Source organism: Gouania willdenowi, chromosome 9, assembly GCF_900634775.1.
Source record: "Gouania willdenowi chromosome 9, fGouWil2.1, whole genome shotgun sequence".
NCBI lineage: Eukaryota > Metazoa > Chordata > Actinopteri > Blenniiformes > Gobiesocidae > Gouania > Gouania willdenowi.
This window is the reverse complement of record NC_041052.1, coordinates 33,991,166-34,006,666: the sequence shown is the minus strand read 5'-3', so window position 1 is coordinate 34,006,666 and position 15,501 is coordinate 33,991,166. Positions and strand designations below refer to the sequence as shown.

The 15,501-nt window shown below is 37.5% G+C and overlaps 1 protein-coding gene across 3 annotated transcripts in view; it reads left to right on the top strand.

Annotated features, from left to right (window-relative positions):
* pcsk5b (proprotein convertase subtilisin/kexin type 5b) overlaps positions 1 to 15,501 on the top strand; it is a 162,241-nt gene that overhangs the window by 20,055 nt on the left and 126,685 nt on the right. For all 3 annotated transcript variants that reach the window (XM_028456388.1, XM_028456390.1, XM_028456389.1), the window contains exon 2: positions 3,618 to 3,722. In XM_028456388.1, coding sequence (XP_028312189.1) covers positions 3,618 to 3,722 — 105 coding nt within the window. The remainder of the gene's footprint in view (positions 1 to 3,617; positions 3,723 to 15,501) is intronic.

Sequence of the window (15,501 nt, the reverse complement as noted above, 5' to 3'; positions counted from 1 at the left end):
GCTGATTTGATGTCAACTGTACAGTTTAATGAGGAGACACATTTACATATCTGAGAGTTCATTCAATTAATTCTTGTACAAATTTGCTTTCTCCACCTCCTTTACCAGAACTTCAGAGGCAGCTTTGACAGAAAGTTGTGCAGAATTTTCTCTTCTCTACTGTTTACGAGGGTCACTCTCAAAACAAAAAGCCTCATTTGTTGCCTCCTCATTTGTATGCAAAAACCCAGTAAATTAACTATTTGAGCTCTTTTGTTTTCATCAGCCTTTTATCCACACAGTTGGAAAATGCTGCTGCCTGAGCACTGAGCAGGAGGAAGCCAGAAAACCAGTGTTTTGCAATTCTGTGCACATTTCTGTGCACGCATGTGATGTTTTTTCCTCCTGGCTTGTGCAGAATTCTGTGGCGCAAGTGCAACCGGTCACATTGTGTCACTCACGGAGATGTTGAGTTGACCTCTCTTTTCTCAATGATTCGTCAACCTGATTGGCTGATGCAGCAATAATGTGCTTTTATATATTGGTAGGATCAGGATTGAGGAAACGTACACATTTTTGATGCATCGTTTAGATTTTCTTGGTTTCTTCTTTGGGTTGTCAATAGACATTATTTGGGTGAACAGAATTCCTGCAAATTGTAAACATCCTCTGAATGTATGGTTAAGCTAGGGCTGGGCGATATGGACCAAATTTAATATCTCTATATTTATTTCTAGAAATGGCGATATACGATATAAATTTTGATGTTTTTAACTCAATACAGTCTGACGAGAAAGATAATTTTGGGTTAAAATTGCTGATAACAAACAGCAGCACAATATGTGCCACTTTTTGTTTTTTTCTCTAATAAAGGACAGCACTTGTGAGTGAGTTCTGTAGTGTGGCTTGTTTAGGGAAGGTCTGGGTGAGGACGCACTCAGAAATCCATCTAACTGAGCTTTTCATGCTGTTCTGAGAAGTAGTGAAAGCAGTGACTCCTTAAACAAGTATTTTAATTAAAAATAAGATATAAAATAAAAAATATATGGATATAGGTGACATTGTAAATCTCCATATTGCCAAAGTAGAAATCTCTATATCTTGAGTCTTGATATATTGCGCAGGCCTAGGGTACACACGTTAAGATAATAAGGCTGTTTTTGTCCCAACTTTCCCCCTCCCCAACAAAGGATTACCTTATGTTTTATTAGATTATCCTGTGGTCTGAGGATTGTTAAGAGTGACTTTGTTCTGATTATCGGCTCTGAAACGGGTCTGGCCAACGATCGTAAATATTAAACTTGTTCAGTGTTTTATTTGCGACCAAAGCTCTGACCAATCAAAAAACGAGCTCATGTAAATATCTCAAAAATTACAGACTGTTACAATAATTGATTTTTCCCTGACTTTCCAGGAGCTGATCGGTGATCGTTTTTTTTTAAAACTCAATATTTGTTGATCGGCTCAAAAATCCTGATTGTGTAAAGCCTAGTGAAACGAGGTTAAAAGTCACAATAATGGTTCAACATATTCAAAATTAGGTGGAGAAGTGGTGGAAAGGTTTTTGTAAGTGCTGAAAATGTGCAGAAAAGTAATTCACATTTGATGGAAAAGTGGCAGAAATGGAAGTATTGTAGCAAAAACACATTAAAGGGAGCAAAATATAGCAAGAAATAGTGACGAAAATAGGTTTGAATATGACAAGTTTGGCCAAAAAAGGATAGAAAAAGTAGTAAAAAAAGGGTTGAAAGTGTCAAAATTTCTGGCTTGAAAGAGAATTGTTGGTTGGACAGAATGGTTTTGTTTGTGGTGTGTGCTGTTGAGATTATTGTAGGGCGCACACGCACTATGATCAAAACTTTTCTATGCCTGATTTTTTTTTGTCGGCTCTGCAACAGATAAAACATCTCTTCTGAATTAGAAAATCCTTGTGTGTGCATCCTGCTTTAGTTAAAAAAAAAACTGAAGCAATGGCTCAAGCCTGCTTTAATTAGTATGTTATATTTTGGAGGTTGTGTGTTTGTACAGAAGCTGAAAGCTGATCTATCTTTACTGTCCACGTGATGAACCACAGGAGCCTTGGCAGCCATGAGACTTTAATCTGAGGGATCATATTGTCCATCAATTATTTAAAAACCTCACCTTTTAGCAGGTTGCAGTCTGTTACTGGTCTGGCATTTGTTTTATAAACGTCTCAGTTTTGTGTCCAGTGTAATCTCGATCATATGTGTCAAACTCGAGGCCCGGGGGCCAAACCTGGCCCTTCAAAGCATCCAATTCAGCCCATAGGAGAAAGTGAAAATGACAGAGAACGCATGAATTATTGTGTAAATTACCACTTAATTCAGTTGTAAATTGTTGTTGAAAGAACTCAACATTTTTCCAAAACCCTGCAATTTTTCTCAAATTATTTTGCAAAATGCCCTCAAATTGGTCAAAAAATTAATAAATCAAAGGACATTTAAATATCTGTCACTTATTGCTTTAATATTGATGCTTTCAATACTTTGTCTAATTTATAACTGGGAAAGTGCAAATTTCGGCACATTAATTTTAAAAATGTTTTCCTTTTCCCGCCTAAAACCTGCAGCCCACATGTGATCAAACATCACACTGGTTCATATTTGTCCCTTGAACTAAAAGGAGTTTGAAACACCCTTGATCTCGATAGTTTTTACAGGTACAAGTTTTAATTGTGTTATTTCTAAAGGGAAAAGATTATGTTTGCTCCTGTACTCCTTCTGGCTTTTGTCTTGCAGGTCCGTGGGATCCTCAGTGTGGAGTTACAGAGTCTCAACAACTCTGTCTCCACCCTTTCCTCTGCACACACCCAACACAGCATAACGTGGATGGCTGTTCATCATAGGAATGGGATCCACACAAGGTTCCTGCTGCTTAACAGAAGGTTTTCCTTGCCGCCATGATGAGTTCATGTTGGGTGTGGGATACATATGTATGTGTATATATGTACAGTATATATGCATATGTGTGTATCCATAAAATGAAGAGTCCGTCCTTAAGACTGCTCTACTGTAAAGTGTCTTGAGATACCATTGGTTATGATTTGGTGCAAATAAAAAGATTGAGATTGATGATTGAAAAGAAGAAGAAAGAAATATCCTAATTTGAACAACAATGGTAATAATAATGAAAAAATACTTGACATTTTGATGTCTTTCCCCTGAAACTTTTAACCTGCCAACATGTGCGTACAACAACCTCTGCTCAGGAATTTATAGAATGTCTCTAAAACATTTTTGGAGATGCAGCAGAGACCATCGTTTTTGCTTTCTGCCCATGGATCTGATCTACTAATAATTTATTCCCCCACCACAACAACGCACAGTGCACAACCATAAAGACTTAAATCGTAATGATGATCAATCTTCTGCAACAAGCAAGAACAAGGAATCCCACACCAGATGTGGCTCCCACTGAGCTCTGATCTCACCCTCATGGAGTCTGTCTGGAATTACATAAAGAGACATAAAACACAAAGAGCCTCATAAATCTGCTGAGAAGTTGTAGCCACGTAATGGGGCGTCCTCCACCCCGAGGAACCTCTGAGAATATGAGTGCCAGAGAAGCTCATATCCAGGGGTTACACCATTAAGTCTGTGTGTGTGTGTGTGTTTCAGATCGGGGACCTCAAAGACCACTATCACTTCTATCACAGCCGGACTATCAAGAGGTCAACTTTGTCCAGTCGTGGTCGCCATAGTTTCATCTCCATGGAGCCCAAGGTAAGCTTATTGATTTGAAATCAATTAAAAGTGTAGAGGGGGTGGAGGGTGGTATTTAAAATAACTAAGCAACTGATGAAAAATCAAATCTTTGTCTTCATAAGAATCATTAAACATGGGATGTTAAATAATCCATTGTGCCAAAAGATGGTAGTCACATGAGGTTTACCCATAGACTGTAAATATGGATGACAATGCACGCTGTCAGAGAAGTGAAGCTTTTATTCTTAGAGTGCCCCCTGCTAACTGGCTGCAGTATAGGTCATAAACCCCGCCTCCTCAATGATAACAGTTGGAATGTGGGTCAAACTGTAAAGTTAAGTGATTGTTAGTTATTATCACTATACATTGTGTTCAAGTGCTCATTTTTCTTAAAGTTTGTTTTAAATAAGTTATTTGAGGTTGAAAAACGGGATTTGACGTCATATATGATGATAATTGACAGCTTCGGATCTTGCGTAGCTCTCTTTGTGAATAGCATAAGCAGTTAACGTCGTGAAGGAAAGCTGAGACGCCATTAAACTTTTCCGTTCAGTTTTTTCATCTTTTTTGAGCTACTAGTACTAACCTCTATGATCTGATCATCGGAACACGAAGTTGGTAGAATTTCCATTGGGAAAGATACTTTAAATTCGTGGCATAGCTGGGCTGCATAAGTCATCAGGGCAGTGCGCTAAATGGGCGGGGCTTATTAGCAGGGCTCCTCCCGCCAGACCCTACTGCGCAGACTCTGGCTCCAAATGACGTCAAATTTGCAAGATGGAAGCGCCCCTAAGTGCTGTATTTTGGCTTCAAGGACGTTGAGTGGGAACAGCTACAGTGCACGCCCACTGGGTTTACCATTTGAGAGTGGTGTGGGAGCTCTCTCTCAGATATGGGAAGGATGTACATTTTGGGACGCATCATCAGTAAAGATCATCCTTTGAATCAGAGGGTGTTTTGGCCTTTTTAACACTAGACATCCTCATCGAAGGTGGCCAGCTACAGGGTGATCAAGTCTGAGCCTGTGTCCCATAACTATTTCCCATTCTCTCTTATCTGCAGCTTTGGGTCACTTCACACTCAGTCTGTGCCCTTTGATTTTATTCTTCCTAGAAAGTTCTGCTCTTTTATCTTCTCTGTGGCCTGGTTGTTTCATTGGCGCAGCCCACGGAACTAAGTAAGGCAGGGGGCGTGCCCTCTTCCCCGAGTCAAGCCTAAAGCTGACCGCATACCTTGGCCTGGGAGCATGTGATGATGGTCTCCTAGCCCAGCCAGGCCTATTCCACTTGATCCATGCTCTAGTGTCTTTGCCAGGTCGTTATTAACTGCTTCCCACTCTCACCTATCTGTATTAGTTTAATATGAGAAATTAACAAGTTGTTTAAAAACAACTTTGGAGGCTAAGTCTTTAAGATCTAAAAGCCTCAAGACATAAAATGGAAAGGGAAAAACATAAATTGTAAAGCCAATCACATGTTCACTCTCCATGTTCAACACAGGATGTTGAAAATGCTCATTTAAATAAGGGCGGTCTGCACCAGTTCTGCACGTGCACTAATAAATTGCTGCAATCTTAGTGAATTCCGCGCAGCAGGTGAAGAAATTTAAGGATTTAGGGAAGCAACTGATTTTCCACCCTTTAATTGAGATCTTAGTGATTCGGTCACCTGTTTTCCGGTAAAAAAAAATTGCATGTAAATGCATGATATTGTCCAAAAACTGTAATGAATGTCTGTTTTTGTTACATGTGGAGGTCACATTTTGAATACCGAGAGGGGATAAAACAGGTTCAGATTGCTTTTCCGTTTTAAAAAGTGAATTTTGTGTTTTTTACGTTCATTTTTTGTGGTTATGTAAAATTGGTGTCCCTATACTGTATATTGATTTTATTTTATTGTAGTGATTTTATGGTGAAATTATTTGTGGTTTAATCCTAAAATCCAGCACGTAAAATACCTTCTTTTTTTTTTTCGGTAATTCTGTGTTGTGCCATTAAAAAAAAAAAAAAAAAAAAAAAAAAAAAATGTTTGACCTTTAGTAAACTTCTGCTGTTGACTGTTTTTCACTTCATCGGGTCATCATCAGACCCAGACTGCTTTGGAAAAAAGGCCCCAGTCTCACATCACTCCTCAGCATAGACACTAGACAGGCTGCTTGAGCAAACTTCAGTGTTCTTTCAAAGTGTCTGTTTTCACTTTTGTTTTTTTTTTTTGTTTTTTTTGGGTTTCTGCATTTAAGCTAACAATCATAGTATAGTAGAACATTCGAGAGAAGTCTCTCAATTTTTCCATTTTCCCTTCAAATCAGTTTGTTCAACTGATCCATTGAAAATAAATCACCATTTTCTGTGGTACCACCTCTCGTACACGGTCGGTCAGCTTTATGTACGTCTGTGTGCAGGAGTGATGTACCTTAAAGTGGACATTGGAATTAAAAAAAAAAAACATAACAAATGCATGTAATTTTTCAAACTTTATTCTTTTTTTATGGCCAGGAGCTTACTGCATTCACTGAAGAAGAAAAAAAAATCAGTAATAAGTCGATACAAAAATTTTGCCCCATTTTTAAGTTTTTATAGGAAAGATTTTTTTGTTTTTTTTTTTTGAATTGATGAGATAAAAATAAGTAATCATAAAAATTTTTTACCCGTTTTTCTGGTTTCATAGGAAATATCTTTCCATTTTTCGGAGTTGATGAGATACGTTTTTATAGGAAATTCAGAAGAAAAAATGAAAATATTTCCTAAAACAAAACTTATCTCATTAATTCTGAAAAACCAAAAAATATTGCCTATAAAGAATAATAAAATATTGTCTAGAAAAACAGGGCAAATGTTTTTATTTTTATTTTGTATCAACTCTGGAAAAACAAAATATATTTCCTATAAAAACAGGGAAAATGTATTTATTTACTTAATTTTATCTCAGCAATTCAGAAAAAAATCCAAACTTTTTTTTTTCAGTGAATGCAATAAGCTTCTGTACAAAATGGTCCCGTGGCTTAAATAATTCTCAATGACTTAAAATGAAAAATGATAACTTTGAGGTGTTGAGTCATGCTACTGCGTTGGTTTTGTGTGGATTTGTTTGAGATTTGATTTAAGGTACTGTTGGTATCTGCGTGTGCTCGCCATGACTGAAGAAGGCTGATCTTTGTTGTCCTCTAGTTGTTTTAGGACTTCCAGTTCTCTCAACCTAACGTTCTTCAAACCCCTAGAACTGCTTTCGTCTTCTTTTCTGTGCTCATCAACCTGCTTCTATCTTAGTTTTTTATTCTTTATTAGCTAAAATGGGCCAGATGCTGTGCTTCGAGATAGATTTACGTCTCAAAGACACAGGCTGAGAAAGACTTTGGATGACTTGATCACAGAAAAGGTGGATTGGGGAAAAATAAAAAAAAAGAGGCTGTTTATCAGAAGTGGGGTTGCCAAATTCTGGGAGGTTTTAAATTTGGAAACATTCCCTGGGAATAAACTAGAAGTTATGGGAAGTAACAGGATTAAACAGGGAATTTACAAAATTGAAGCTTGGCTCTTAACGGGGATGTTGGATACAGTTTGAAAAATATATTTTAGCATCAGCTTGACTTAAAAAAAACAGATTTCGTGCAGTATGCAACATGAGAATGTCTCTAAAATATTTTGAAGACCATCCCTGTTGTTTGAGGGTAACTATATATCTGTTCATGTCACTGTATTTTTAAAAAAATGCTAATTTTATCCTATAGAAAAATGCCACGTGGGCCATCAGATGTTCAGAAACATTTCACACAAGTTAACGTTGAATGGAAGTACACAGTGAAGTCAGGCAGATGAGTAATATTTTACTCAACATTGATGATTTTGTTGTGAAATAATAAAAATGTATTTGACAAACACGTAACTGTTTGTGCTTAAAAATAAGTTTTGGTTACAAAGGTATTGAGATGAAATGAATAACATTTTGAAGTTTAAGATTGTATCACTTCCTGTAAGTACTAAAAAACAAGATAATTGTATAGTTCTACTTACAAATAAATAAATTGAAATGGTTGTATTGTTGTGCATGGATGCTAATATTTATGTTTGCATATGATAAAGTCATTTAAAATTACTTTCAATTTCTGGTTATAAATAAGTCCCACGAAAAGCTTCCATTTTTTAATATTCCCAAAATTCCAGCACTGAAGTTTCTGTGAAAATTTAGTGGAAGTCTTTCAGCCCTTTGCAACCCTATGAGACGGAGGGTTGGGGTGAAAATGGAAAGTGCAGCTGATAAAAGAAGAGTTAAAAATGGCCTGTCAGTGTTTTCTATTCAGTGTTCTTCCTTTATAACACGTTGACCCTCTTCTGACATTTGTCTCCACTATGGCCTCAATGTTGCTTTGTCACTGTTGTGTTTAGGCATGCTGCCGCTCGTAATGTTTTGCAATCAGGTTTTTATACAGTAATAATGCCAGCAGTGCACGTTTAGTGGTTGAGTAAATCATCCATCCATCCATCTTCCATCAAAGGGACCACAGAGCTGATAACTGCTTTATGACACTTGCCAAACTACACTGGCAGACACCTCTGGGGGGTCAAAGACCAAAGACCACCACTTCCCGTCATTGAGCTCTGGAGAGGTTGTGTCACGATGTGTGACGAGACATATGTACTTTAGTCGCTTCAAGCATTAACAACATGGCAACAGAAACCTATTCAGCTTTCTCATGAGGACCGGCCAGGGGTGTCAAACTGATTTTAGTTCAAGGGCCAAATACGACCCAGTTTGACCTCAAGTGAGCTGGACCAAAACACTTTTTTTTAATGATTTTATGAAGGGAAAACAACAAAAATTCAAACTTAATTCTGAATGTTAAGCAATTGGAAAAATTCCTTGACTTTGCAATGTAATTTACCAGAATTGTGTGTGATAATTTCCGAAATTTTTCCAAATTTTTTAAAAATATTTGCGATGTAATATTACTGAAAATAATGTAGCACTATGGCCTCATATTATCATATTTGATTTTCAACTTGTACGGCCATTTACAAAAAGTCCTGTTTTTGCTGTATTTTTTACTTGAAACAAAATCTTCCTGTGGGACCAGATACTCTGGTGGGCCTCAAATTTGACATGTGCATTAGAAGAACGTCTTTGACATTAGCCTATTTGTATATCACGATTCATACACTCAATGTGCTGTACATGATTATTTACCAGTGAAACATTTTGTATTGAATGCACACCAGCTTAACCCTCAGTAAAGTTTGAATATGGGATCAGCATAAAGTATAGAAAGTTTACCTTAAAAGAGGCCGAGTTATTGACACTAGAAACCCTTATCGGTGTACCTCAGACTCTGGACACAGGTTGTGCACTTTACCTTATAAAATGTGAAATGTTTGGTTCAAATTCTTCACATCTGTGTGACTTTGGAATGTGTATGCATTTCTTTTTTTTAAAAGTAGGTTTTACTCTTAAAAATTAGGCCTTTGTTTAAGAAATGTGATAACTTTTGTGTTTGAAAATCTATTTAAAGTAGCTTAAAAGGTTTTCCCATACGTATATGTTTTTTGGCCCTTACTGCAGGATTTAGAGCTTATTTAAAGGTTCTAATGGACACTTGGCTAGTGTTGTAAATATCATACTAGTACTAATACTAAGTTTAACACCAAAATGAGTATGTAGTGCGTTCACATTAGATGGTATAAAAAAGTTGAGTATGCAAGAAATATCGGTACCCAGATGCATACTATCTAGTGTGAACGATGGGCACACTAGTCAAACTCAACCATCCCATGATGCATTCCGAGCATAATGTAAAATTGTCCTGGGACCGAAATTTACTTTGATCTCTTGGCATGTTTTGATTGTCAACTGCCAGTCTTCTTCAGAGGAATCTGCTGATTGCTTTGATGTATCCTTGATTTACGTGTAATAATTCCAGCAAGTTATTTATGTCTTCCTTTTGAATAGTATTAGGGGTGTTCCGATCCGATATCGGTCTGATATTAGCCTGAAAACAAACAAATATCGGATTCAAATTTCCAGATTCTCCGATTTTTCTTTTGCTTGTTTCTTGTTTTACCCAATTCATTATTTATTTATTTTATTCAATTGTAGAATACTGTAGATATTATGTTGAAGGTTAAAATGTATGTAACCAATTGGTTAATAATAAATGGGTCAGTTTTTCCCATACCTACTGTTACTGACTATTGTTTTCTGTTTGAGTAACATCACTTGATCAAGCCTTTTCTAACATTCCACACTACAAAATAAGTATTATTTTTTTTTTTTATTAAAGAAATTTTTTAAAAAAAGTAAAAAGTTTTCATGCTGATATCGGATCAATATCGGTATCGGCCGATACGCAAGGTTGCAATATCGGCATCATATCGGAAATGAAAACGTTGCATCGGGACATCCCCAAATAATATGTTAAGGTTCCTGGTTTTATTTATTCAGACAACTATTCTTCAGTAACAGTTCTTATGCAGAAGTCATAGAAAACATCAAAGCAATCAGTAGACGCCGCTGAAGAAGACTGGCAGTTGACAGTCGAAACATGTGACGAGATCACAGTAAAATTCCTGAAAAACAGTTCCTTGAGTAAATGAAACCTTAACATAGACAAAAAGAACTTGATGGAATTGGAATCGGAGGTAGCGTTGCTGGCGCTGTAGCTTGCGGTGGTGTGACCATACACTGAAAAAAAGATGGACGTGACGTCCTCCATAGTTCCCACTCAACATACTTGAAGCCCAAATACGGCGTTTAGGGGCGCAGCCATCTTGCAAATTCGACGTCATTTGGGGCCAGAGTCTGCACAGTAGTGTCCTGCGGGAGGAGCCCTGGTAACACGCCCCGCCCATTTAGCGTACTGCCCAATCATCGTAATATGATGTCAAATCCTGTTTTACAACCTTATTTAAAACAAACTTCACAGAAAAATTAGCACTTGAACACAATGTAGGGTGATAATAACTAATGATCACATCACATAATTTTTTTCCAAACCTAAAATCTGCTGAGTATTTTAACTTTACAGTTTGACCCAAATCCTATCTGTTATCACTGAGGAGGCGGGGTTTATAACCTACACTGCTGCCAGTCAGAAGGGGGAGCTCTAATAAAAAGCTTCACTTTTGGAGGAGCTTGTCACGTCCATCTTTTTTACAGTCTATGGGTGTGACTCTGTGGTTGCTTGTGTTGCCAGATTTGGTGTTTCATCCCCTTCATATTAATGCCCGTTAACGGCGTGTTTTAGCTGACTTTGTGCCTGGAAGGCTCGATAGACAAAAATGTTCATCATGCAGCATTATTTATGTTCAGTTTACCTTCACCCAAAATATGAATGAGTTGATGAAAGGCATAGGCACAATGCTGGGCTCTGGACGCTGGCACACACACGCCCATTCACTAGGTGTCAGTGAACCACATCAGACCTTGTTAAACTACCTCACTCCTCAATGCATTTTAGCTGAGAGTTGACCGCGCTTTATTTGCATAAAACATACTGGACCCTTGATACGACAACAGTCCGCTATTTTAATGAACATCTGTGAATTGTTGCTATGTCTGTTCTGTGGAAGCTCTAGATCATGTTAATTGCATTTGAATTATAATTTATCTGTTTCGTTTACATTTTTTATTTGTATATACTTTTAACGTCATGTTGTGGACTGTGTGTGTAAACCGTGGGACTTGGTGGACAATAAGTTTCCCCATTGGGGATTAATAAAGTTTCTCTAATCCAATAGATGTATGTGGTTATTTTTTATTTATTTTTAAGAATTTAAGAACTTAATAGAATCAGAATCTGTTGTAGAAGCAAAAGAAGGAAAACAAAATCTGACGGTTGGTAAGCATCCCACTTGTTTTTGATATTGGTCCTTGAATTACAGTTAGTTAACATTTACTTGTTCTCCTAAGTTTGAAAAAGAAATGAAATTGATTGTATTTAATACCATTTTGTACTTGAAAGGGTGAAATTTGATATTGCAATATATTGCTATGCATTTGTATTGTTTAGTATTGGGAGATATATTGTATCGTGAATTGTATCATATCGTCAGATTCATGGCAATGCTCACCCCTATCTCACACGGTCCAAAAACGAGTGTGTCAGGCTAACTTAAATCTAAAATGACCTTTGGAGTGGTTGTGTGTGTTCTAGCAAATATTTTGGTGAGTTAACGCTGCAATGGATTCGTCTAAGAACGGATAAGCCCACGTTTACAGTCAGTAGGTGGGTACGTAGATGATGTAGGAGCCCATATGGAGCCTTATTGCTGCTCATTGTTGTTCTAGGAATGTCTTTGAGGAACATAAAGTGTTGCATGGCTCTTATTAAATCTGTGCATGGGAGCCTGTTTGTGCGTGTGCAGCAGCCAAGCTGACGTCCAGCATGATTCATTCACACTGGGAGTTAAAAAGATGGCCTGGATCGACGTGCGTTTCAATTCTGCTCTCAATTAGTTTCTTTCATGTGGAAGATGTTCAAGCGTGTTCTACTTTCATGAATCTCATGTGAACAGGAAAGACTAAGTACGGCACTTGACAGGTTTAAAAAAAAAAAAACATGTATTAGTGACTTGCAATCGCTGAGCGACTTGGTGGCTGAGTTCAGTGTTTCCAGCCGGTTTCACTTAGCCACTCTTGTTTACTCGAAGTCATTTATCTCGACATGTGCAGGAAAACTGAGAGCCAAAGGTGGCTCGCAGCTGAGTCCTTGCTCGGAGAATCCAGAAGGCACAAATGGCTACAGTGACGTAATGAAATTTCAATGTTTTTGTGGTGCTTCAGAGTCATCTTGTCAATGTCATTTGCTATTTATATTTGTATGTACTCTTAATGTCATGTTGTGGACTGTATGTTTGAACCATGTGACTCAGTTGCAAATGACTTTCCCCATTTGGGATTAATAAAGTTTCTCTAATCTAATCTAGAGATGCAGAATGAAGGGAGGTCACGGCACATGAGGAGTTACGTTTTTTTCCCTTAAATTTCCATCAAATGAACTCAAGTGCATAAAAAAAATCAGTAACACTTTACTTGAAGTTTTATACATAAGGCTGACATTACGCTGTCATTAGCATGAATACGGTTTCATGAAGGATCTCATAAAGGTCCAGTATTAAGCAATTTTTCACCCATCTCCAATTGTTCGAAGAACCCCAACAACGTAGTATTTGAGATTTATTTTCCCAACTCGCCTGTGTTCTGAAGATTTAGCCCTCTGAAAAGTCATTTTCAAACACGGGGCTCTCTGAACAGATCATTTGTGACCGTCAGCTACTGGTGAGTTTTTTGCCGACAACTTTCCCATTGTTTAAACCATATAATGAGCAATTACGTGGACAGTTTTACTAGAGTCAGTATTGAACTCCATCTATTCAATACTCCATCTGGAAAACTGCGGATTCTCTGTGGTGCCGCGCATGGAAGCTAAGCTCTGACCTCTCTGTTCAAAGGTAAACAATAATTTTTGTTTAAAAAAATAAATAAAAGGCAGCCGAATTGTAGATAATATTTTAATTGACTTACTCACTCATGTAGTTTGGAGCTTTACATTTTGTTTTGCGCAGTTTTGTTACTTTTCTGATTGGCACTACAATGTCTATGGAGTTTGGTCATCAGCGTCTCATCAAACATTTCACAGAAGTGTACACACACACACACACACACACACACACACACACACACACACACACACACACACACACACACACACACACACACACACACACACACACACAAGGTATTTATAATAAAAATATACTAAATGAGTAAAAGAAAAACAAAAAACTAAATTTTTATACAGCAATAACACAAAACGAGAACAGAAATGCACAAAAATATACAAAAAGGCTCCAAAAAACATACATTACAGAAAAGTACACCAAACAACTAAAATATGAAAATGACTCAAAACACACAAAACTAAATATTTATACAAAAAATACACAAAATGACAATATAAATGCACAAAACTACACCAAAAAAGATACAAAAATACACATGACTCCAAAAAACATACATTACAGAAAAATACATTAAACAAAAGAAATATAAAAATGAGTAAAAAACAAACACATTTATCATGCACACGTCCCATAGAATTAAACCAGGGAAATCGCACACGCTATTTTATTTTGCATTCGCAAATATACCCCTTCATAACACTATAAAGTATGTACGTCTCTTTGTACATCCAACCTTCAAACACGTACTCATTTGGCTATAATTGACAACTCTACTTACTACTGTACTAGTTCATGCTAAAGACAGGTGTCATGTCATAATAATTCAATTAAAGTGTTAGCAAATATTCAGTTAAAAACTTCACAAGAAAATGAGAGTATTTGCAAATAGGAGTTAGAAAAAGAGAGAAAGCATCAGAGACGACAGATGTCAGGCATAATTTAAATATGCAAATGTATTAATGGTTTCCCACAGTGTCAGGTACAGATTCCTATCATGTCTGTTTGCATATTTCTGCTTTTCATTGTCTGAATCTGTTTAAGAGGCAAAGTCAGTGGTGCTTGAATGCCATGAGACGAGACAAAACCACAGCTTTTCTATAAATGTGAAGTCAAGACTTTGTGCGATCGTGGTCTGTGTTTTTGAGAAAAACTCGATTCACAATGTACACACTCCCTATCCACACTTAAAGGGTTCTGCCGGTATCCTGCACACTCGCCTAGTTTACATCCCCCCCCCCCCACCGTAGTGCAAACGTGGTTGCGCAAACCACAGCGGAAGTGGATCAATTTGTTCTCATTTTGTTCTATTGAAGTGAACTCTTCCCCACTTTTCCCCTGGTTACTGACCCAGCCAGAGAGAGCCACCTGCAAACCCTTACACACAGCAAATGAGTAAGTGAGCGAGGAAGAGAGGGAGGGAAAGAGAGAGCGACAGGCCATCTGAGAGAGAGAGCAGACGGTATTTGTCGCGATGGAGCCCAAAAACGTAAAGAACAACATTATAGAAGAGGAGATGAGAGTGATAAAGAGTTGGATCAGGGATATTAAAGAGTGTGACACAGAAGTCCAGTGTTGTCAGATGACTCCTGTTCCACAGCGATGGAGGGTAGATGAATGAAGGCGATGGTCGCGTCTGAGAACCAGACACGGAATTGGCTTGGTGATGCTGCAGCGATGGATCAGTGGGTATAAACGATGGCACAGTTGTTAGAAGTTTGTAAAGCCGTTAATGTGGAGGACTGTGATGTGTCACTTTAAACTAAAAGGCACAGCAAAGAAAAGCTCTGCCCTCAGCAGCCTATAGGGGTGGGGAAAAACATTGGTTTACGTTATATCGCAATTAGTTTTGTTTTGTGAAGAAATTGAAAATTGGTATTTCTCCCTGGTATAGATTTATTTTTTTCTTCATATATGCTCATGTGTTTTCTAGAGCGGTGATTCTCAACTGGTGGGTTGGGACCCAAAAGTGTGTCATGGACCTGAGGGTTCTCACCAGGAATTTTTCACAGCATAGGGGGTCCGTGTGAGCGAGCGACGCTGGCGCGGAAAATTTTGAAATGTATTACTCTTTGCGGGCCATGTTTAGTGAAGTAAAGTTAAAGTTGTTTCTTTGTTACGGCCTTACTTTAAAGCTAAAAGGTATTTGTTATTACAAAGGTTAGGATCATGTTTGTTTATACCTTCTCCTACTCCTTTTGGAACATGTTCAGGCTTCATGTGCAGAATTTTGTAACCATTTATTCTCATTTTGCTTTATTTTATTTATGATTATAATTATTAATATTATTATCAGTTGTGGTAAATAATTCACTGCTGTTGTGTTCATGCTTGAAATCAAATCAAATC